This window comes from Anguilla rostrata, chromosome 1, assembly GCF_018555375.3.
Source record: "Anguilla rostrata isolate EN2019 chromosome 1, ASM1855537v3, whole genome shotgun sequence".
NCBI lineage: Eukaryota > Metazoa > Chordata > Actinopteri > Anguilliformes > Anguillidae > Anguilla > Anguilla rostrata.
In genome coordinates this window covers 65414708-65439289 of record NC_057933.1, presented here as the reverse complement: position 1 = coordinate 65439289, position 24582 = coordinate 65414708, and the positions used below count along the sequence as shown (strand labels likewise).

The 24582-nt window shown below is 37.8% G+C and overlaps 1 protein-coding gene across 1 annotated transcript in view; it reads left to right on the top strand.

Annotated features, from left to right (window-relative positions):
• Positions 1 to 22941, top strand: part of dgkb (diacylglycerol kinase, beta) — a 63188-nt gene extending 40247 nt beyond the window's left edge. The window contains exons 21-25 of the mRNA XM_064349795.1: positions 4998 to 5088; positions 6914 to 7109; positions 13833 to 13953; positions 14854 to 14914; positions 19283 to 22941. Coding sequence (XP_064205865.1) covers positions 4998 to 5088; positions 6914 to 7109; positions 13833 to 13953; positions 14854 to 14914; positions 19283 to 19390 — 577 coding nt within the window. The 3' untranslated portion in view covers positions 19391 to 22941. The remainder of the gene's footprint in view (positions 1 to 4997; positions 5089 to 6913; positions 7110 to 13832; positions 13954 to 14853; positions 14915 to 19282) is intronic.
• Positions 22942 to 24582: the final 1641 nt, after the last annotated feature.

Genomic DNA, 24582 nt, shown 5'->3' with positions numbered 1-24582 from the left:
ATATTTTGTGCTGAAAATACTGTATAGCCATTGAGTGTCCAGATGTCCAAATCTGCATGTGACAAATGTTTGTTTATGTTGATGATGAATGTTTATGAAAAATAAAATCTAACTGCAGAAATTTAACTATTTTTATATGATATGAATTAATTAATTGGGAAAAACTGTAGCATGCATGTATTTTCCCCATTATGTTCTGTAATGACAAATATTTTGTGTTATATGTGTGTATGAAATGTGTTCTTTACATATTGACAAGCAATCTAGGTATGTAAATACTACCACGGTATCTGTATCCCGTTAAAGGATGGGACTAATCTTTCTGGACTGAAGCTGTAGCCCTGCCATGTATTTTTTTAGTTTGAATAATGATTTTAATTGACCTACATCAGTTCCTTGAAACATGTTTCTTTTACAATGGAAAGCCAGATTGCCTTTATAAATCTATAAATCTCATTTAACGAGCAAAAATGTAAATCTCTGTATATGGTCAGAAAATTAGCGTTTATAGATTGGTGAATGTAGATTCTACAAATAAACACATTGCTCTTTGAGAGGATCACTGGCTTTCTTGCTCCGAAACATGTACCCTTATAGTCTATAAATGCTCACTTGAGTGGTGAATGTAATCAAAGCGCTACAGAAACAGCTAGTTATGTCAATGTGATATTTATCACCTCTTATCAAGACAAAATTAGTGTGAAAATAAGTTCATAGATCATCTCAGGTTAGATTAAGTGTCAAAAGAAAAATCAATGCCAGAACGCCTTTTCTCCTCCTAGGCTATGAGAACAAGTGTAAAAACAGTGCTGCCTGGGGATAGCAAAGCTGCGGTAAAGCTGGGGCCCTCAACACTTTATTATTTGGTGCCGTGACAGTGTTTTAACGGTCAGCAGCTGACGGATGAAGAACAAGCAGCTCCATATATCTCCTCCTCAGAAAATGGCTGATGCCATGGGAAGCCTCTGGTAGTGGCATGGAAGGTACATGTAAAATGGACGGTCTACTGAAACCCCTGCTGATTTCAGAACGATGCTTCCATTTGTGGAAAAACGCTTTCTAATGTCAATAGACTCCATTTTTTTTGCAGTGTGTTATTACATTATTACAAATATTGAAGAGGCTTGTGAGCATGTAACCTTCATTAATAATTGCAGACAAAACCAATACATTTCCAAAGCATAAATTCAGTCCTTAAATCAGATTAATTAAGTGCTTTAAAGCCAGATGATCCGGTGCTATGCTGCCCTACCATGCCTAACTGCAGTAACTACGCAAAGGATAAAACTGAGAAAAATGGCTTTAAAGTGTTTTAACTGGCCAGCCAAATGGGTTATAGGTATGTAAGTGATATTGCACTAATTGTACATGTATTCATGAGGTAATTTTTATGCCCAAAAACCATGACGGCTGGCCAGTTAAAACACTTTAAAGCCATTTTTCTCAGTTTTGCCCTTTGCGTAGTTACTGCCGTTAGGCTTTGTAGGGCAGTATGGCAGTCTTGCATGGCTCGGGAGCAGTGGGCTAGTTCAACACTGTTGAAGCCGTTTCCTTGTGCAGCTCTGGCTGTCAGCCCCATTGATGGGGCCTAGAGCCCATGGGGAGTACTAGCCTGAAGGTAACTAATGGCGGGCAGAATAAATAGACGAGACGCTCCTAATTACCTAATGAGAAATGTGAGCGGGCCATGATTTGTCGCAGGACTGCTCTTGTTAGGTTAAGTGGTAGGAATCGACTGGAAACCCACGGCTCTATCGGTCCTTGTATTCAGCAACATGAAGCGCAACATAATGCAAGGTAGTGTACTGTAACTACTGTTACTGTTGTTTCAGCTGCAGATCTATTGCACAAGTTGCTTAAGCTGGAGTGCAATGATAAATGGCTGATCAGATAAATATTTTTGCAGTGTTTACCTTCGATATTAATATTAGGATTGAACTCAAAGATTATAAGGTGAAAAACTTGACCAGTGACCTAACTGCTATTAACCCATGCCCATCATTTTGTGGTTTCTAGTTCCCAAAAACAGAAATATTATCAGATATACTGTTCTTACCCATCTCAATTAGAAGGTTGATATCTTATCTAAGTGGAAAACTGCAGTTGCTATTAGCCTGTAAGGTTATATATGCAAATTATGTTGCCTGTGTGCATTACACTATGTACCTTGGACAGAGGCACATGCTCACTGAATGGAAGTTGTGCTAAGGACATTAAAAGGGCATACTGTGTTTGCCGATGAACCCCAGCGAGTTTGTGGCTCATGTCTAAAAGGAGCTTTCCGTTGCGTTGATGAGACGTTCTCAACAGGCCTTGTGTTCTCCCTTTCTCAGCTCTGCTTCTGTATCTATTGACCATGTTGCACATGATAAATCAAACTGCTGCATTTCTCCTGGAAGTGGCTAATGAAAGCTCATTTTTAAAGTAGCTAAATGGTGCTGACAAAAAGCCTAATGAGGAAATCAATAATTTAGTGATTGTTGCTCTGCTTATACTAATACATCCTGGTTGTAAGGGTTGATTCCAGCACAAAAATGCCATTTCTTCTTGCTCCGTTTAGTCTCTCCTTGATTGTATTTCGGTTCCGCATGTCAGCATCTTTTAGAAGCTTTTTTTAACATAGTGTTTTCTGTAGCTGCAAAGCATTTCACACAGGCCTTAGCCATCTGTTTTAAAGTCTACAGCTACACAACCAAGGCAAGCACTATGAAGGGCAACTAAATGAAAACCACTTTTGAAAGAAGCAGGCTTGTGGCTTCTAGCAATCAAGCAAAACCTCTTTTAATAAGTTTTGTAGTGGCTGAAAGTACAGTGCTTTGGGAGTTTTGTCTTCACCCTTTCAACGATTTCCTGCATTCACAGTAATATGCTCAGTGTGAAATCAACATATGTCCCTATTGGACTCATATGTACTCTGTTAGAGTTGATTTAATACTGGAGATTTTACTGTGTTGGTCCTTGTTTTTAACAGTTGATCCTGCATCCACTTTCTTTCATGATTGAAAGCAGATTTCCAAAACTGAATCATGTATTCAGTACCTCACCATCACCTGAGGACAAAGCGGGAGAGATTCATTGACCTTAAATTTATCTGGATGGTTGAGTTGATGTTTTAAGCTGGCTTGCAGTCTATCCAAATAATACAAGCATCAGTGAATTGACATAGGTTTTATATGGGCTTTGTAGCTGCGTAAACCCTGAAGACGTGCTTTAGTTCCAGATTTCATCCAAATACATGAGGGTAGGAGTAAGAAGATGTATATAAAATGAGATTTGACTATTTTTTTGATGGAGTGCAGTGCATTTCCAAAATGTGGATTTCACTTGACATAGAAAATTGAATGAATGCTTTTACTCTGGCAAAGCAGATTTTTAATTTAAATTTTTTTACTGCATGAATATAGTGAAATCATCAACTTCACAATGCTGTTTTTTCTAACTTACAATGTAAAAGAAATAGGAGAATGACTTACTGAAGCCATCCCCTGAAATATAATTAGAATAACAGAGGTTGGGACTTCTGGGCTGGGTACAATTTTAACAGGTTTTTTCTATTTACACTTTATTTACCCCTGAAAGAGACAAGCTAAAAATGTTATTATGAATCCTTCAAGGATCACTAATTCTCAGCAGAGTGCAGTAAGTCAAGATGTGTCACCTTCGCTGGCTAAACTGTGGCTACCAGGCCATTCGGAAATATTGATTTACCTTGCAGGCCATTTATGAGCCATTTTTATAAAGAGTTCTCTGTATTTTCTGGATAATGTAGCCTTGTACTTTCTGAAAACAATTGTCAATAAATTGGTATTTTTCTAGGCAATTTATGTATTTTTTTGTGCAATTTTATAGACCATATTGAATAACCAGTTCTGAGTTATTTATATATGATTGCATCAAAGATTTGGTGAAATTCAGTGATTACAGTGCGATTTCCTATGCTGGACCAACAATGTTAGAGTATTACCTCTGTATGTTGCTGGTCTGTTTTTAATGGTTTTCTGTTTATTAAGCATTAATATCATGAAGGTAACACATGTTTTGTACTGAGAAAAAATTAGACATTGATTTGAATGAAAGTGCTGTGTTTCTTCATCCATGATGAGTTGTTAATATTGAATTCAGGACAATCCAGCAATAGATAAATGGAATCTTTGCTAAACAAGCAAACAAAAAGCATATAATATCACAAAACTTTCAGAATAAGTTAGTTTTCCAATAGTTTTCAAAACACGCAATGAGGGATTTTTGAAATGTGATAACTTTTTTTAATGACTCTAAAATTATTTATTGGAGAGTGGATGGATCTTTAATTGGTTTTACTTTTTTTAGGTTGAGAACGGTTCCCAAAGGTTCATTATACAATACACGGAGAAGGAAGTAATTGTGCTGTATCCAGTAATGCCTGGAACAGTGTTCTTTGTTTTGTTTGTTTTTTTTTAACATCCAGAAGTTTATTGATATTGAGCTATCCTCTGCTCTTTGTAAATGTGTGATCCCCATTAAAACAGATTAAAACTGTAGTAATGCAGACAGATGTTAATTTTTTAGAAGGGTAGTCCATCATGCGGCATGTCTCAAAGAAGGCATGTGTTTAAGGAAGCCAGGGGTCTCTGACCCCGCCCCTCTGTTAATTGAAGGGCAGCATGATTGGGTAATTTCATGCGCCTTGCTGTGCCATAATGGTGGGCACTCACACTGTGTGCTGTGGTTAACCTCTCTTAATCTGCCACCTGCAGACATCTGCTTTGGATTGCTTTGAGCTTTCCATTGTGATCTGGTAATAGTGTGAGCGTGTGAGTGTACATGACCGTTAGTTAGGAGCTATAATATAATAAACAGTGTTTTTATTATGTAATCACTGCATGTTTTTTCTCTTATTGCTAAGCTTGTTATCTGTGGAACAATATTGTGGGAGGTTTTGATTTACTGTTAATGGAGTGAAATACAGAAAAAAGTTTCTATTTTCTCCTGTTTAATTCCTGTTTTTCTGTTTTCAGAACAAAGAATAAACTCTGGTACTTTGAGTTTGGCACCTCTGAGACCTTCTCTGCAACATGCAAGAAACTTCATGATTTTTTGGAAGTAGAGGTAATTCAAACTTCTTTAGTGATTCAAAAATATTACAAACTTTACTTTTTGAATGAACATCATTTTTTTCTGTTGAATTGAAATTTATATCTAAAAAAATTGCTTGCTGCCTGCATGCCCCTAGACAGTGTGGGTGTGAACAAATATTCAGATAACAGGATTACATTGGACACAACGCTTCTATATTTGAAGTATCATTGACAGGTAGTTTTAATCCACACATGCATCTGTAAATCTTTCACTGTAGAGACAGAGGGGCATTGAAAGGGGGAAATGCCACCTCTGTGTCTCTCAGATGAGCGCCCAGGTAATTATCTCTGAACTACCTGCTGCTTGTGATATTGAGTGATAATGAAGGTGGCTCTGGTCCGATCGGTCTCTGTCGCGCCCTTGCTTGAGTAACTCGGGGACCCGAGGACTTCGTTAATTAGTCATTGAAGGAGGGGGGGGGAGTGGGATCACCAAAGGTAGCAAGTTGGAGCCATGGCTCTTGCTCAAACAGTGGTGCTCTTTAAAATGTGAATAAAGATGTGACGGACGCGGACGAGGCGGATCTCAACAGCTGTGGGTCATGCCTGGCAGAGGACCCCCTCCTGGTTGACATTTCCAGCTTGTCAAAGATCAAATGGCTTTCATTTATACTGTAAATTATAAGGAGTTAATGCTGTCTGTTAGGAATTCCCAGAGGGGATCAGTTATTTCATCCCCTTCTTGTTTTGTGGTGGCAGCTGCCCATCAGTCTTGAGCAGGCATTGTGTTTATGCAAGCAGGCTGAGGAATATGTAACGTCTGATTACACTAGCAGTGCCCTCATCTCTGATGCCAAAAAGCAGAAGGACTTAAAGCATCCCTGGCACCTTCGATCATAGTCTTAACCCTGATGGTTATGATGATGGGCAGCTTTTAATTATGAGGTGAATGTCTCTTTCCCTTCTCAGGCATGTTGATGACAGATATTTTGTATTCAAAAACATATGCAGTGTTCAATAATTGTTGTGGCAGTGCCATATATAATAGATTGTCATTAAAGTGAGGGGAAGTATCTTTCAATAACACACATACACACACACACACACACACACACACACACACACTAACATCCCCCAACACACATGCGCACACACAACCTAGCACCCCCTCATACCCTCCCAGATACTAGTATATGTATACAAAGCATTATCTATCTAGTCTTTGATAGCCAGTTGAAGTCATGTTTTTCTGCTATTATTGTTCACCATCAGATATATTAATTACCTTTTATTTATTCTTTAGTAACTTCTAAATAAATATTGAGTGCATACGTACTACAGAACTAATGCACAACTAGTAAGGCTATACAGGTGGAGTGACAGTACGGTATCAATCTGATGTGGCAGCCTAGTAGTAACAGTACAGCAGCTCAGAATAGTAATTATTTTTCCAAAAATTTGCCTGACATTTCCAATCATGGTCAAGAAATGACCTCTGGAATTGCTAAATTCAGGTTCATGCCAGGTTTTTCCCAAGTTATCCTTTTTGTCTCCTCATTTATTCAATTCAATTCCATTTTATTTATATACTCATTTTTGTCTCCTCTCTCTGTAAAAATCAGTATATAAATAAAATGGAATTGAATTGAATAAATGAATTTGCAAAAGGATCTGACCCTACTGTACATCTTTGTTAAAATTGATTGCTTTCATGACTCAATGCAGAAAGTAGTGGAGCCCTGTGTATTCAAATTCATTACCTTTTTTGTATGTGAAGGCAGTTAGAGATTTATGGTGGATTTTCTGTATTCCTAATGGCAGCTGTCTTCTGTTCACTGTCCTCCCCTGTCCTAAAGTGCGATGGGATCAACCTGGACTTCAGCAACATCTCCCTTGAAGGCATTGCTGTTTTAAACATACCCAGCATGCATGGTGGCTCCAACCTATGGGGGGAAACCAGGAAGAGGCGGAGCCACTGGCGGGCTGGGAAGAAGACCGCTGAGAAGCGGACGACACTGGTGGACCCAAAAGAGCTTATGTTTGCTGTTCAAGGTAACAGGAAAATGAATTTTTAGTTTTACACTCCAGTATGGCACGAGAAAGACAAAGCAAACAATGAACAAATGTCAACTGCTGCTATTAAAAAAAAAACAACAACAACCTAGCTCCTAATTAATAATAAGCAATCAGCAGTAAACCTTTTAAACGGAATACAAATTGAAAGCACAAATTACTAAGCGCTCCCCAAGTCATCACCTCTTTGTTTTTTTTCCCGCAGTCTAGCGGTGTATGCTTTTAGCGAGAAACACAAGCATTTCCACTTCCCCTGGCTTGAACAGGAGTCTGCTGTTCTGATCCTCCCTGCTGTGCTGGTAGCACAGATGCACCTGTATTTCTTGGCGAGTTCAGTGGGAGCTGGGTCTCATTACTCTTTATTATTATTACTCTCTCATTATTAAACTGTCTTTCTCCGTGCCTCTCTCTCATATAAGCAAATCACTGCAGCATTGCTGACAGTTCTTCACTACAAGTGCAATGATACACAATACACATGCAAATGATGGCCATGGGTTATTCCACAAGGGACATTTATCTTTTGACATGCATTTTAATGAACTAATGACTAATTTTGTTGATTTTTTACATGTTCACTTTAATAGATTCCTTTAGAACTGTTGAGACACCAAGAGAAGATATTGCCTATTGTGGAAATCTTCCAAAATCATTTACTGGACTCTTCAAACTAGTATTTTCATTGCATGTTTTATTGTATATCAGCTTTAAAAACCTATTTTTACCATGCTTGCTTTGATTATGGTTCTGGTTGGCTGATCTGTCCATTAACACAGTGCCATTAACATGTTCCGTGTGTCAAATAATATGACAGCAGTATAAACATCTGTACAGTAACTAGAATTTAACATGTATTGCTGTGAAAAAGTATTTGCCCCCTTCCTAATTTCCTAAACTATTGTATATTTGTGACACTGAATGGTTTCAGATCTTTTGACAAAATGTAATATTACACAAGGGAACCTGAGTAAACACAAAACACTTAAAAAAAAAAAACTATCATTTAATTTATTTAATGAAACAGTTATCCAACACCTGTATCACCCATGTAATTGCCACCTTAAACTTAATAACTGGTTGCACCACCTTTAGCGGCAATAACTGCAAACAAACGCTTCCTATAATTTGATATCAGTCTTTCACTTCATTGTGGAGGAATTTTATCCACCTCTTTTTGGCATAGCTGCTTTAATGCAGAGACATGGGTATACTGCTTATTTTAGGTCCTGTCACACATCTCTATTGGGTTCAAGTCAGAGATTTGATTAGAGCACTTTAAAATTTCAAAATTTGAATTTAGTCTCTTTTCAGCCATTTAGATTTGAAAGCACCATTTGCTGATTTGCTTTTGTGTTTTTGGTCATTATCTTGCTGCATAACCCAATTACGCTTCAGCTTCAGCTCACGGACAGATGACTAGATATTCTCTATAAACATTTTCTGGTATAGAGCAGAATTTCTGGTTCCTTCAATAATGGCGAGTCGTCCAGGTCTCGAGGCATGAGCATCTGATCACACTTCCACCACCATGTTTGACTGCTGGTGTGATGTGCTTACTGAGGTTTCCGCCTTGCTACTTTCCTATGAATCCCATTTTTTCCCAGTCCCTTTCTTATCATGAAGATGTGAACACTGATCTTAACTGAGGCTAGAGAGGCCTGCAGTTCTTTGGACTTGGTCCAAAGGTGGTTTATCTGGGATCTTTCATGACTTCCTGGATGAGTTGTTGCTGCTCCCTTGGAGAAATTTTGGCAGATCGGCCTTTCCTGGGAAGATTCACAACTGTCCCAAGTGTTCTCTATTTGGAAATAATGGCTCTCACTGTGGTTTGGTGGAGTACCAGAGGCTTTGCAATGGCTTTGCAACCAGGATAGTATTCATTGTCACTGTCAACTGGATAGTAAGCAGCCACAGTATTGAGAAGCATTGTGGAACTGATTTAGGATCTGATTGAGGGCAACTGTGAGTTTTTGTATTTTTAACTCCACTGTATTTTCAGACCTCTTTGGCTTAATATATAAGGTGATTATGGCCTATACATCTGTCCTATCACATCATAAACCCAAACTAGTCTGAGAAATGACTGCTGTCCACCCATGTTTGTAATTCTACATGGAAATATGTCTTGTCCATATCTGATGAACCAGAGACTTTTGGAATGTTTCTATGAATATTTCACCAATGACAAGTTGAATCACTGCTTTGAGGTTTTGTTCAGGCTGAAGTGGTACAGCTTAATGTCACTGTTTTGCATCGTCATTTCTATGGTAATGGCTTTTGTAGGCACCAGTAGACAGGCAGGTCTAACAGTGACATGCTGAAGTGATCCATTCAGATCTCTTCTGCTGTAGTGCAGTCCCATGAATGTATTTACCTATCAAGTAATCTGTCAATACATATTAATGGTTAGTGGTTAAACCCCACAGTATTTTTTTTAAGAAACAGTGTATTATTTAAACAATTTATAAAATGGCTCACTTAATCTATTTCTGTTTGTTTGCTAAATATATTGAGATTCAGAATGAAATTAATATTCTGAAATATCATAAGGAGGATTTTTTCTCGCATTTATTTTTTCTTTTCTTTGTATGTATTTTGAGATTTCATTACCAAGGTGAACAATCAGCTGCTATTATTTCCAATACAGCAATTGGAAGAGAACGCTTTTTCCAGAGCCTTTGAATACAACAATAAAAAAGAGACAATAAAAGCAAAATCTGGAGTTCTTTCGGCATCATGTTTGACTCAAGACCTGTCAGATCTATGAAGATCCTTCAAACCCATGTCCCTATAATCCCTGATGAAATATCACAGGCATTTGCAGAAAACATGATGGGCCTGGAAAACATGATGTTTTACTTTCAGAATTTTCAGATACAGCCACATTCTGTATTTTTTTTTCTTTTTTTACATAAGACACTTATACTATAAGAACCTTTTGAGCATCAAACCCACTGTTCTCCCAGAAGCTTGTGTCTTTTAAAGGTTTATTACAAAATATTATAGCTAAAATATTTGAGTTCAAATATCACATTGCTGTTAAAATAACACTGATAACCTTTAGTTGGTCTCATTCATTTTTCCCAGTGAGTGACTCCACTGAAAGTAGATATTATAGAGTATTCAATTCTGGAGTGATAGACACAACAGTGTGTAGCCAGGACTCTTTGTAGGGCACTCACAGTATGGGTGCTATTCTCTTGGAAGCTGCAATCACCTAATGGGTACAAAGTAATACATTTTTAAATGCTTTAATCCCACCACTTTGGTTGAAACTACTCTACGGAATCTATTAGGTGGCTTTGTGCTGCTACTTCTGAACTTCTACTACAGTTCAGAAGTTCTCTGCTCTTTTATTTCAGTCAATACTAGTCAAGCACTGATGAATGCACCCATTTGTATCATGCATGTTCTCTCTAATATCCTCCGGCATCATCCATTTCAGGATCTGTTCTTCTCGTCGACTGGATTAACCAAGGAGTTTTGCCAGGGGAAGGGGGGGGGGGGGGGGGGGGAGGTTTTTCTTGGAAATTCCCTTTCTTGGAAATTAAAAACAATAAAATAAAAGTAGATCTGGGTGATCAATTAAAACAATGTGGCAGTAGTAATTCAAATCCATTTATCTCTCTCTGAAAAAAATGTATTGATTTGTGTAAAAAATTTTCTTGCTGCACCCAAGAAAGCACTTAGCAGGCCCTGTCCTTGCAAGAGGGGCACTCAAGGTTAGAACCTGCCGTATCAGAGGGTGGGGGTATTACAGGGTCCGCTAACACTGAGTGCATTAGCCTCGGGCTGCAAGCAGAACACTGATCAAACCCTGAAAACTCTGACCTTTCCCGGGCTGTTAAGTCACCCGCTGGTGACGCCAGGAGACAAGCCCCTCGGGTGGAAAGGAATGGCTGGGGTGAATTATTCAGCATGGCCGCCGAGAGCTGGGACAGGAGGGGGTGCGCGGGCATTGGGGGTGTACTGTAACTGATGTCCCGTGATGGGCTGTGTTAAAACTATGTGGGTGTCACCTGGTCTCCCTCTGCTGTTCTGAGTGAGCTGAGCTACCCGGCAGACACTCAGAGCCACTCCACTGCGTGAAGGTATGCCAAAATAAGAAAATCAATTATTGTCCGTCTACTAAACACAGGACATGGCACAACAGGTTCTTTTTTTCTTACACTTTAGAGCCAGTATTTCTTGACTGTTAAATAGCTGTTAGAGTTCAGCTTATTAACAGTGCTCAGTAATTTTAATGGTTTTTACTACTTAACGAATTCCATTATATGCTTAATGCACATTTGTGTATTAACAATTAAGAAAAGGTTTCTTAAAGCCTTATTCAAAGCAATTAATGTATTTATGGCAGAATGGAGAATTTGACCGGTTTTGGTTTGATTGTACAAGCCCCATGTTTATTGTTTGGAACACACCGAGTTGTTTATCCTCTTTGAATGCCACAGCTGCAGAGTTCTTGATCCCCTCATTCTGTTCATTCCCATGCATACAGAAAGAAAACCTTATATGGGCATTTGTGTCAGGAGCCCCTTTCTGCATGTGAATGCGACCATCGGTCGGCCAAAAAAAGGCAGAAAAAGCTACATTGAGAACACACCGGTGAGCTCAATGCATAGGCCTAAATTTTGTATTGGCTTCCTGCACCACTATAAATGTACATTCTTTAACTGCTGTTTCGCCACCATCAGTGTGCTCTCCCATAAGTTCTCAGCTGTAATGCTCACATCACTCATAGTGATGTTGTCTTCTCTTCTTTGACTCCTCAAATCCCCCTATTACACACTAGCCAATAACATGAATCATCGGAAGGTTCTCACAATGTCTAGTCCCCCAGCATTGTCTAGATGTTAACTACTGTATACTTAAAAGACTCTTTAAAAGGAGGGTTGGCAATATAGCAGCTGTGCTACTAAATTCAGTTTACAGTTTTGTCTTATTAGGAATGCCAAGGGAAAACCACTAACAAAGAATACACTAATAGCAAAAATAACTGGTATTCCACAAATATTAATTATGCAACACATTTGTGCTTTGAAATACTCACCTATAATTATCAGGGGACTCATTTCCCTTTAGTATGACACATGCAGTGTATATATTTCACAGTTTCACTAAAAACACCCATTTCTATTGATGCATTGCAAGATGAAATGCACTGCGTATTTAAAGATGATGGGTATGGGAGGAAATTCAAGCAACGGAAGTCCCTGTACACAGTCCCCAGCAGCACCAGGTGCAAACCTGAGATCCTCGAGTAGCACGGCCCACTGTGCCACCTGCCTGTTCTTTCTGAGGTTATATTTATTTATTTATTTATTTATTTATTGGAACCAATTTTAACACTGCCTTCCTTCTAATTTTGAGTGCCCAAGAGCACTCATCCTTCTCATCAGTGCGGGGTCTGCTGTTAATTTGGGAGAGCACAGACTATAGCATGCCAACCTACAGGGCTGCCAGCCGTAGTTGCCAATGCCGTGGTTTGTGCCACACCACCACCGCATGTCCGACACCAGTGTCTTACAGGATACGCTCCTTTCTTACTGGACGGTCGAGGAAACTCACTTCCAGTGCTGCACCCCTGCATGGTCTTCAGTGGCCGGCGGTTGACACTAGCGGCGTTACCATGCGCCTTCCCCTGGAGATTCAGGGAAGCCCCCTGTCACCTGCCCAGAGGTGAGCGACTGCTTTCAACGCGAATGTGAGTCGACGTGGCAGGCAGCTGCGTTTCCAGGGTCAGAGGAGTCAGGAAGCTGTGTACACATTCTCACACCACTCAGTGGCTCCTTCCATTGCACCCGAGCCCGGGGGCAAGGGCGGAGCCACGGTGAGGATGGGCCCCTAACCCAGGATGACATTTCACAACCCAAGAAGCCCTCTGTGATAACAATCAAGTCAGGGCAAAAAAGGAACCTGCAAAGGAAACAAGTTGATCTGTGTTCGATTGTGCATCTTGATACTGCCAGTCCTGTGAGATCATTTTAATGTGTGGAGATGAGTGCAGCATCAGGCACGTAAGGAAGGATGAAAAGCAGGCCCTCTGAAACCCAGAGGAACAGATGGTCCCAGCGCGACACAGGGCTTCCAACAGAGGAAAAATCAATGCTCATAACTTCAAAATAAAAAAGAAATTAATAATTATATACGAACATAAAATTGCTTAGCGTCAGTGCTGCAGTCTAATTAATAAGTGTGTTTTTTCCCCCCTTTTTCACTACAGGGAAGATTTGTGCTCTTTAAAAGGAAGTCGCAGGCTGTGAGCCTGCAACGGAACACTTCATCGTACTCTCCTTTGTTTTCCTAGGATTGTTCTACTACAACTACTCGTACTTCTTACAATGCATTGCTCTTGTTGTAGTTGCTCATTATTATTTAGCTGAATCAACAGCAATAGTAGAACATTATTTGTATCTATTCAATACTAATACTAAAGCATTGTTTTTACAATTTATCCTATTATTATATTCTGTAGACTCCTTTATTGTAAAACACAGTGCCATTTTGAACTTGACTTGGTAATTTCTTTGGCAGTCATTTCAGAAAAATTGTATGGATTGCCAATTGTCTTGCTTATGGCTATGGAGTCACTGTAACACCGAAGTGGAGGCTAGACACTTTGGTGTTCTTATATACGTTATATCTGCGGAGCCACATTGTAGAGATACAGTAAAGGCTGGGAATTTCCTATGTGATTTTTAGACCCATCAGACCAGCTTCTGGAGGTGGTTGGCCTGGAGGGAGCCATGGAGATGGGACAGATCTACACGGGTCTGAAGAGTGCTGGGAGACGGCTGGCACAGTGTTCCTCCGTCATCATCAGGTGACCTTATCCAGTCGATAAAGCACAGCTGCTCTCGTAATAAGTGGCTTTCACAGCACATTGTCGCAGAGCCAGCCAGAGTGTTAGACCGCAGGAATGACAGAGAGAAAGAAGAAAAAATGAGTGAGAGATAAATTTCACGCAGCATTCACACCATATGCTTTGATAGATTGTACAAGCCCAAATAAAAACTGCCATATTTTTTATCTTATATTATTTAAGAGTATCTTCACTAGAATGTCCTTATATATTATGTTGTACCTTACAGTTTGTAAGCATACTGAAAAGCATATACTGATTTCCCAGCGAAGAAATATGTTTTTGTCCACTATTTTTACTTACTCTAATATCAGTGTGACACTAGGTTATAAAAACGAGTCCACTAAATAGACTCTTTCAAATTTCTGCAACTATGTTTAACCAATATTCAAGTTATGTGTTGAGGCAATTATGTGTTTAGTTTTCACTGGGGTGTTTGTAAATGTTTTCTTTAAAACTGAATTAAAAGGATAGTTCTTTTTTTTTTTCTTTTTTTTTTGGTTGGCCCAGACAGTTTTTGATGTGAAATGAAGGTTGTTTTAAATACTTACAGAAGTTTCTAACACCCAACCAGCTTTGCAATGGCTGTTATATAGGGACAAAGAGGTTTGTAGTCTAAATAAAAAATGCCTCCTGAGGTTGTATGTATATGTACTATATGATTATTTTTAATCTTAGAATAAAAGAAGCACAGACATGATACACAGCATTTATGTTTATGTTTGTGAACAAAGCTATCAATTTAAGCTGTTCATATGTACAGCATCTTGAAATAAAAACATTCCTCTAAAGCCTGCTTTTCAGTTACAAGAAGTGTATTTCTCATCCTTTGTACTAACTGTAAATGTCTGTTCATTTTAGGACCAGGAAATCTCTTCCCATGCAAATTGATGGAGAACCATGGATGCAGACTCCTTGCACTGTAAGTGCATAACACCTTTGTTCCATTGCATTCTTAAAAAACATGCATGAGTCAAACTACGCATACAGATTTAATAGTGTGTTAAGAAGATGTATATTCATTTAATTTTGAATGAAGAACAGCTAGAATGGCACACAGTTTTTACGTATAATGGCTGAAAATATTAACCCGGTTTATTAGGTGAATGTCCCATTTTTTCATGTTTTCCATTAAAGTGTACATTTTTTACAATTCAGAATCAAATTTTCTCATATTGAAGAATATTTGTTTCACTGTGATAGAACCATGTAGATCTGTGCAGATTATGTCTGATTATATAGAGTAGAGTTCAAGTACTACACAATTCAAAGCCCTGCCCATTTTATTGACCCTGCCTTTTCTGCCTAATTGCTTAAATACAGTGAGCTACATAATGTTTGGCAATGACATTTTTTTTTGTTTTGACACTGTACTCCACAATTTTAAATTTGTAATCAAACAATTCACATTAAGGTTAAAGTGCACATCCTCAGCTTTTATTTAAGAGTATTTTTATACATTTTAGTTTCAGAAATTGCAGTACTCATGTTTTCAGATCATGTGAATGAATTGTCAGTGAAGAACTTTTCCATTTTCGGCTTTAAAAAAACCCTCGATTGCTTTTGCAGTATGTTTAGGATCATTGTCCTGCTGTAGAATTGAGGACCATCCACTAAGCTTTGAACCATTTGGTTGAACTTGAGCAGATAAGATACTTCTGTACACTTCAAAATTTATTCTGCTGCTACTATCAGCAGTTACATCATCAATGAAGACAAGTGAGCCAGTACCTGTGGAAGCCATACATGCCCAAACCATAATACCCCCACCACCATGTTTCACAGGTGCTTTGGGCAGTTCCTTTTTTGGCTCCCATGCTTTGCTCTTGCAATCACTCTGATATAAGTGAATCTTGGTCTCATCAGTCCGCAAGACCTTTTTCCAGAACTCTGCAGGTTGTTTTAGGTACTTCTAAGCAAACTGTAACCTTGCCATCTTGTATTTGTGGCTACCTAGTAGTTTGCATCTTGCAGTGTAACCTCTGTAGTTCTGTTAGTGAAGTCTTCTGTGGATAGTAGTTCCTGACATCTATTCCTGACATTTATCGGCCTCATAATGGTTTCCTTGACTTTCATTGGCAGAACTCTGGTTCTCATATTGACAAATGCCAATAACAGACCCAATAACAAAGGCAATCAAAAGCCTATAATCAAGACTAGATAATGAAAGCTCTCTTATACCTGCACTAAGGAAACACTTGATCACACCTGACTAATCAGAAACACATATGAAGGCATTTGTTCCAAATGTTATGGTGGCCTGAAATGGGAAAGGGAGGGGTAAGTATAAAAAGTGCTGTAATTTCTATATGGTGAAACCAAAATGTATATGTTGCCCTTAAATGTTCTGAAAATGTGCACTTTAACCACATATACATTTTTTGATTGTAAATATATAGTTGCGGAGTACAGAGCAAAATCAAGAAATATATGTCTTTCCAAAACATTATGGAGCTCACTGTATACTTGATAAAGATCGAGTGTCCTTCATTTCCAAATGATTATCAAAGACAAGTGTTTGGTAGCAACTGTATCATATTATCTACAGCACAAGCCATAGCCCTTAAAATAAAGCATGCTCATTCTTTCCCAGTTTGAATATGATTAATTTAATTTGGTTACTGATGAAAAAAGTACCTTGACCTATTTCAACATTTACTTTTTTATCATGTGTGCAAGTTTGCTTTGGCACCTGCAAAACAACTTGCTTTCTGTTAAATTTAATTAACTTTTTAGAAATTGCACTTCATTTGTGATAAAAAAAAAAACACTTATTAATTGAGACTGAGAGGTGTGTTTGATTTTAATTAAATATACATTCTCTGAGAGCATCACTTTTTTAAGAGTGACAGAAGTTACATATGATTTATTCAGTGATTGTTTGGGTTCCAAACCATGTCAGCTCTATTAATTTAAAAGTGTACTTGTACCTTTCTGCAAAAACTCCAAAAAGCATTATTAGGCAATGACAGTATGTAACTGTGATTTTATGATTTCCATGGTGGCTTAAAAACTTGAAGATAAAGCTGAAATAATTTGTCTATTAAACACTTACAGAAGCATCACAATTCAAATAGAATTTATCAGACTTATTAGCAGCAGCCTCTGTGCAAATCTTTCAATTCTATCTGTCAGTCTTGCAATATTATTAACATAATTGCACTCATTCACACTTAGAAGTTCTCAGGCATGTTTTTTGTGAAAGATGCGTGGCAACGGAAGGGAAGGTATAGTTTTTAAACAAGGTGAAAATTCAATAGCATTCTAAACAGCACACAGTATTAGACACACAGATTTAATTTTAAGTGAGAAGACATGGTTCTTTTGTAATTGTGCTGCTGATACACAATATGGTCCTTTTCTGTCAAATGAAATACCTGTCAGAATTTTGTAGACTAAAAGTTATACTCTTCAAGCTGCAAACTACACCAAAAATATTGGATTGCGAAAATGGAAAGCGGAAATTGTATTTTAAGTTAAAAGTATACTTTTTCATAAAGGCATGCATTTTATTACCCACAAAATTACCTGTATCTCCGCTGACAAAATGAATCATCTCAGAGGAATTTTAGGAGCATTGATATTAATTATTTAAGTCCAGATTTTAATAATAATCTTCTTACTATGAAAGAACTGTAGATAAAGTAATCGTCATAATGCAGTGATGTCAGCACTGATTGATTGTTGAGACCCAACCCACGTTCGGGGAAAGGGGTATAAGTAAATATTTCCCCAAATATGCTGCCGTGTCCCAACTTCTATGTCTAGTATTGCTCAAAACCAGTGAAGACAGTCCTTTAAATGGTCTACTGCCATGGTGAACCTGAGCTCAGTGTTACAAGCATGGAGACAAATCTGTCCTCATAAGACTTTTTATGTATTGCTTAAACTCTCAGGAATTTTGACTGGCCTGAATTTATTTTTAGCTATAGTAGGCATGCATTAAGACAGTATATTGCATCTGGTATTCACACCTTCTAATAGGCCTACCCCTAATTGTAGTTCTAACTGTACACTGCATTCAGCAAACCCATATTCCAAAAGCAACTGTTTGAAGTTCAATCTTTTCACTGTCACATTTCATTAACACTGGTTTTTCAGTGATGGATCATTCTTGCTGCTTGTCAAATGCAGCACACGGCAGTGCACGTCAAACACACAGAATGCTGTCATTTTGTGAAAAAGGTATGACACACTCTTTACGGTTTATGAACAGTAAATGTCATATAAGCGCCAAATACTATTTCACTGTGCCATACATAACGTGCTACACGTGTGTAGTAGAAATTTGTCTATGAACCCAGGTCTTGACTGATAGTTGATTCTCTATATCTGATATGTCCCTGTGATTGCATTCACTTAGAAATGTCTCAGAACATGTTTAAATGTCACAAGAAGGGGTTCATTTTTACTCCTCTTCTTACCACTGCTACTACTTTGAATATATTTCAATAGTTTTATTGTGATATACCTGCCTACAACAATAAATATATCCGTTACTTAAACAGTCAAGTAACTAGTTCCCTTTATCAAACATATAATAACATATCATTCATTCATTCATTCATTCATACAACAGTGCCTCATCTAATGAAAACCCAAACCCACTATGCAGACAGTGCTTTGGTAACTAATACACAATGTCCCTAAGGCAACATTTGTCCTTTTTCTTTAAAAAAAAAAAAGTCTCACTTATTAACTTAAATACTTCTCAAAGTCTGCATTAAATGTCACCTTATTAATAGGTTTCTATTTTTTGAAGTATTGTTAGGCATTTTCCTAATTTTAAACAATCAGCTGTTTTTTCAATCTTGTTTTATTTCGCCATTCATGACATTTTCTAGCCACTGAAATTCAATCATTAGTATTGTATCAAAGCCTTTATGTTGGCAGTGTCTACATGTGTAATGAGAACATTTGGGAAAACAAATTCCTGTTTATGGTCCTTTGAAAGCCCTGGCTTCCTTTAGGAAACATTGCAGCTCATGCAGTTGTTCACAGGAGGTGCACTTTTTTAAGACTGTTGCTTTTTGTGAATTAACCAAATGTGTGTTTTTACCATGTTTGCAGGCCACACACACAATGAATTTATAAGTATTTTGAAGTCATCCGTGCAACTGCCAAACGCAGGACATTTTGGATAATTATGTCAAAATAACTTGAGTCGTGTAAACAAGAATGACAGCATGCTCTCTCTCTCTCTCTCTCTCTCTCTCTCTATATATATATATATATATATACATATATATCTCATTTGCTCTCCTTTTCTGGCCCCTTATCTCATTTTCAGATTGAAATAACACACAAGAATCAGGCACCAGTGCTGATGGGTCCACCACAAGCAACCGGGTTGTTTTCCTCCATCATTCGTAAAACGAGGACTGAGTCCAGAGAATAGGACCCCTGTGTCTGCACATTTGGTTGCGTCTTGCAGTTGTATTTCCCTAAGCGTAAGGCAAAGAGTAAGGGCGCTGTGTTTCTCAGCACATTTGAATTGCTATTCAATTTCCCTTGGTGTAAATCAGGGAAGGGTAGAAGCCCTGTTACCCTCCAACAAGACTGACAGAGGGATACAGGCTACATGGAAGCAGCCTTTTTGAGTGTGATTACAAAGTTTAAACAACACGTGTATGCATGTTCATACACGTAAACACACACACGCACATGCATGCACACACACACACACACACACACACACACACACACACACACACAGATTCAGTGACACAGTCACTGTCTTGTCTTAGCACCAGGAGCCTACTCATCAGAGCGCACTGCCAACAAAACAGAAAGTCAGCCTGGTGGAATCATGTGCAAACATTTTCAGATTGTTTATGTGTTTTTTAGTCATTCCGTCTGTATTTGTTTATGATGAAAAGTCGATGTTTGCATTCTTTTAAGTGTGAAGGACGAACAAGAAGTTCTGTTTATGGGCTGAAACTTTTCGAAGGAGAGGGAGAGGAGAAGAAACAGGAATGTTAAGAGTTGCGGGTCAGCAGCCAGCCTGGGTGTTCAGTGAAAAAGAGCCTGCCTTGGTTAAGCCTGTTTCTGTTGCTCTTCTGCGTATGCTTAGGTTTGGAATTTAAATGTCTGCAACCACGGACGTTTCTTTTTTCTGACTGAATTTCTGGCAGATTTGAGTCTTACATTATCAGAGTATTCAAATGTGATGGCAGGTGCTATAAATGCAAGTGTTGGCCTATGGGATTTTATGGTCTTTGGTACAGTAATTTCTCTTTGTACACATTGGATCTCATATTGCATGCTAAAGCATTAATTCTTGCTAATGCATTATCTGATATCCTTCAACATTTCTGAGAATAAACCTTGTTGCCTTTTAGTACAGCTTATGTCTAATGAAATATTCTAGAGAGTGAATTTATATAGGCTTTTACTGTGGCGTTATAGCATGTAAAAATCATTACCCATTTTTCTTTCTGGAATGTATACCAACTTGACATTGGTATGAAAGTTATTTGACCAGCAGAAGTCAAAGATACTGTTTTGTCTGGCAAAACAGATGCTGCACATTTGTCTGCCATCATTTAACAAATGATGTAATGTTGGGTAACCCTACGGAATGTAATGGGTTTTCAAACACTCCAAACAAATGTTGCAGTACATATTTACTCTAGAACCTTTTATGAATGATAAAATGTGATCTTGCAGGAAGTATCTCCCATAATATTATTAATGTGGTGGTTTTCTAGTGTCTGGGGAACTGAAGTCAATTTTTGGAATTTCTGTTCTGTTTGAGTTTTTATTGTTTTATGTATTTGAGAATGAAAAAGGAGGAAGAGGTTGTGCTTTCATAACCTACTAGAAAGAAACCATTTCCTGACTTGAACATACATATTCAAGCAGTAAGAAAACTATTACTTTAAACTAGTGTGTTATGTGAAAAAGTGCCATAATTGGCAGAAGACCAACAGCTTCAGGGATGGCAGTGATTGACTGATCTGCATGCATTAAATTATGCAATTTGCATGATTGCCTACAGCATATACAGAACACAGCACAGCCAGCATAATGTTTTTTTAACCTTCAATGGTACAGTGTTTTTCTCACTGCCTTTTCCCAGGTCTTTTTCCATTTAGTCTATAGTCACAGTTAACACTGGCCAGAGTGACGACATATACTCACAGGCATCCTTGAACTTTGAGTCTAAATTACAATTTGGAGTTCACATGCTAGGTCTGATTCATCGGTTAGGACTCAGTGTCCTGGCTGAGGTTTCCCAGGACTTGGAAGAGACGTTGCTCACTGAACCCCCAACCACCTCCCCCCTTCCCCCCAAAACTCCTCGTCTTGGCTCAGCACTCTCCATGCAAATGGTTCCTTCAGAAGCTGTCACAATCAGACAGCATAATTTACCATTCTTGCTTAAATCACAAACCTGATACATTGAACAAATAGCAAACATTAGCAACAATTACCACAAAACATGGGGTAACTAAAATGTTTAGTACTCATGACAGCTTGATTACGAGTATTGTATGCTAGTCCATGCATGTAAGCACAATGCAGTGTGGTGGAAAAAGAGGGGTGCATTCAGTCTAACCATTATATCGCTTTGCCCTTTACTTTGAGTAAATAATTGGAAGACTGATTTTGTTCTTAAACAGAATTTTTTTTCTCTCCACTCAATGTTAAGGACAAATCACCTTCATAGTTAGAGTGAATGTCCTCTTCAGGGTCATATACCAATTGTGAGGTTTTAGAATTGATTATATTGTCTATGTTGCTCATCGAATATGAATTTGCATGAACATCTTGAGAATGCACCAATTATTGTTTAAAATAAGTGGCAGCTATTAACATGGTGGTATTTCCAAGATTAAGTTGTGAAATCAGTTTCAAATTGGCCCTCACATATAGTATTGTCAGTACCTGTTTTGATGTTAAAGTTCTTGGCTTATTGTTGACACATTTTCTGTATGCAGGAATTTAAAATGTTTTATTTTTGTTAAAAATGTATTATTTTTCTTTTTCTTTACTGGCTTTAAGTGGCATGTCTGGTTTTTGTAAAGGCCTCAGATGATATGCATAAATGGTTTTGAGTGCAGAAGAAATAGCAGTATATCTCTCCGTATTATATTTCTTATGATGGCAGCACTGAGCATTTTTCCAGTGGAGATTAAATGTATTGTTCATTACCAGATAATACAGGTTTTTTCATTGTTTTGCCATGTATAAACATTCAATAATGTGTCCGAACATATTTAGATTCACCCGAGTCCTCGTTAGAATCTTGTTTTCAGCAAAGGTTAAACAAATGAATGATCAAATGAATGAATGAAAATGAAATTGATAGATAAATAAATAAATTTAAATTGGGAAGCTGTGAATTTGAGATAATGTTTACAGTTAAAAAATATATTTATTCCCATCTACTGTGTTTATTGAATGCACAAGACCAGTTTGAAACATAAGCCAGTCTGGTTTCTGAGAAATAACATGTTCACCAAAGACAAAATTATGAAGATATCCTTTGTGATTAAATCCATACAGGATTTGCAAGTGGAATAACATTTGCCACAATGTGCCATTTTTGATACTTTGGTACTTCAATTTAAAAACACATTTTGATGGGTTTTCTGTGACCTGTGTATTGTTTTACAATCTGACTGTATTCATGCATGGTGGAACCATGTCTGTTTTAAGTTTTAAAAATAATTTTTATGCATATAATGAAGATTCTAAAGTAACTGACTGATTGCCTTTGTCCTCCCTTCTTCTCATAAATCACCCATTGATTAACCATGAAATGTGTTTTATAATTACTGTAAATGTACAGTGTATTTGATTTTTTTCCAAACTGGTTTTTCTGTATAATGTAATGTACTGTTGTGTATAGTACATTATTGTAATGCATTGGCTGCTTTGAAGCTTATCAATTTTGACTGAATCATTTACCTACAGAAGAAATAAATGGCTTTATTTAATTGAGATGCAAGCTGATTTTCCTTTGTGTCATGCCTGAACCTTTGACCCTCCACAGTGCTCCCTCTTGCTGTCACTTCTTGTCACAATCTAGTGGGACAGAATATGACTGGTTGTAGTTGACAGGTGAAGGACACACACCTGCATGCTTACAACAGGAGTTAAGCTTTTTTATACAGTAGATACACTCAAGTTGGAAACTACTGCTGCCACACTCATACGTCATTTTTAAAATTTTGTTCATGAAAGTGAAAGATAATTTGATCAGGTAATGACCTTTACAAATACATGCCTTTCGTTTGCATTCAATGTAGACTTTTGTCAAAGATTCCAAGTCACACGGAGGGAATAATGCTGATAACTTCGTTTTTAGCAACATAATTTGCTTCATGCTTTATTTGGGTATAGACATTTAAAAGTCACTGAAGAAAACCTCAATCTGAATCTTGACCCAAAAATTAAAGAAATGCAATTTCTAGATTTTTGTACTGATGTACTTTGTTTAGTGATGGTAAGCATTTGGTCTAATGGTAAATACATTACTGGGACTGGAGATTGTATACTCAGTTTCAGTTGGTGTCATGTGTACACCTTCGCTTGACCTGTGTCATTCAGGCCTCTTGGGGGTTGAGCTGAGTGCCAGTAAATCACTTAAATTTTAACTTAAAGTTTCATGATTCATCGTCATCAATGTCTCAGAATGGGTACCATACATTTTCTGTAAGAGGCAGTCCTCAAATACTGCTGACATTACAAAATTGTTAACACAGTACTGAAATGAAAATAGAAAGTCTTATTGAAAATGAGAATTATATGTGACCACGTGGCATGTGAATATGTGAATGCTTCATTTTCTTTCACAAACTTTTTTTAGCGGTCTGTTGGTTTGTATCTAATTACTGTACTTCACACTTGCAAATTCATACCAAAATTGCTTATTTTGGGTCCAGTCACTGTGTTGACATAGAATTATCAATTTACACACAGAGCAGTTTTTTACAGAAATGTGCTTACCAGTCAAGGACAGCCTTTAAATAGATTTGAATATACCCATACAAATACATTTATGACCAATAATTGTTCATCACCCCCTTCCTCTATTCATTTAATTCATTGCAAAACACCTTCTACACCTCTCCTAATTGGTCTACCAACTCTGTCTCATACAACGGCTACGATCACCATCAATCTAGGTAAGCTTCTAAGCAAAGTTAACCTGCGCATCAATTATCGTGTATCTAACAAGCCAGTGGCTACAGAATTCAGACTTCGGTGAGGCCAATGGGACACACCTCATAAGTCATAACGGACCCCTGGCCGGAAATAGTTTTCAGTTTTCCTTGTTTAGCCTACTTCGGAAACTGGCACGTGGTTTGACTAATTATAAGCCTTTTTCTCTGATAAATCATAATTAATGAATTCATAATAAAGCACAGGTAGGCTATAGCAGTCTTCACCTCTACACCTAATGAACTCCACAATCACGAGGGGATTCGTTTAAAAAATGGAACCACAATATCGCATGGTTTCGCATTGACTTAAATTAAAAGTAGCCTAAATAAAATTGACCTCTGTACTGATTTCCAGAAGTAAAGGTCAGTTTAATGTTTCTTATATATTTGCGATTGTAATGTAACTAATACAATT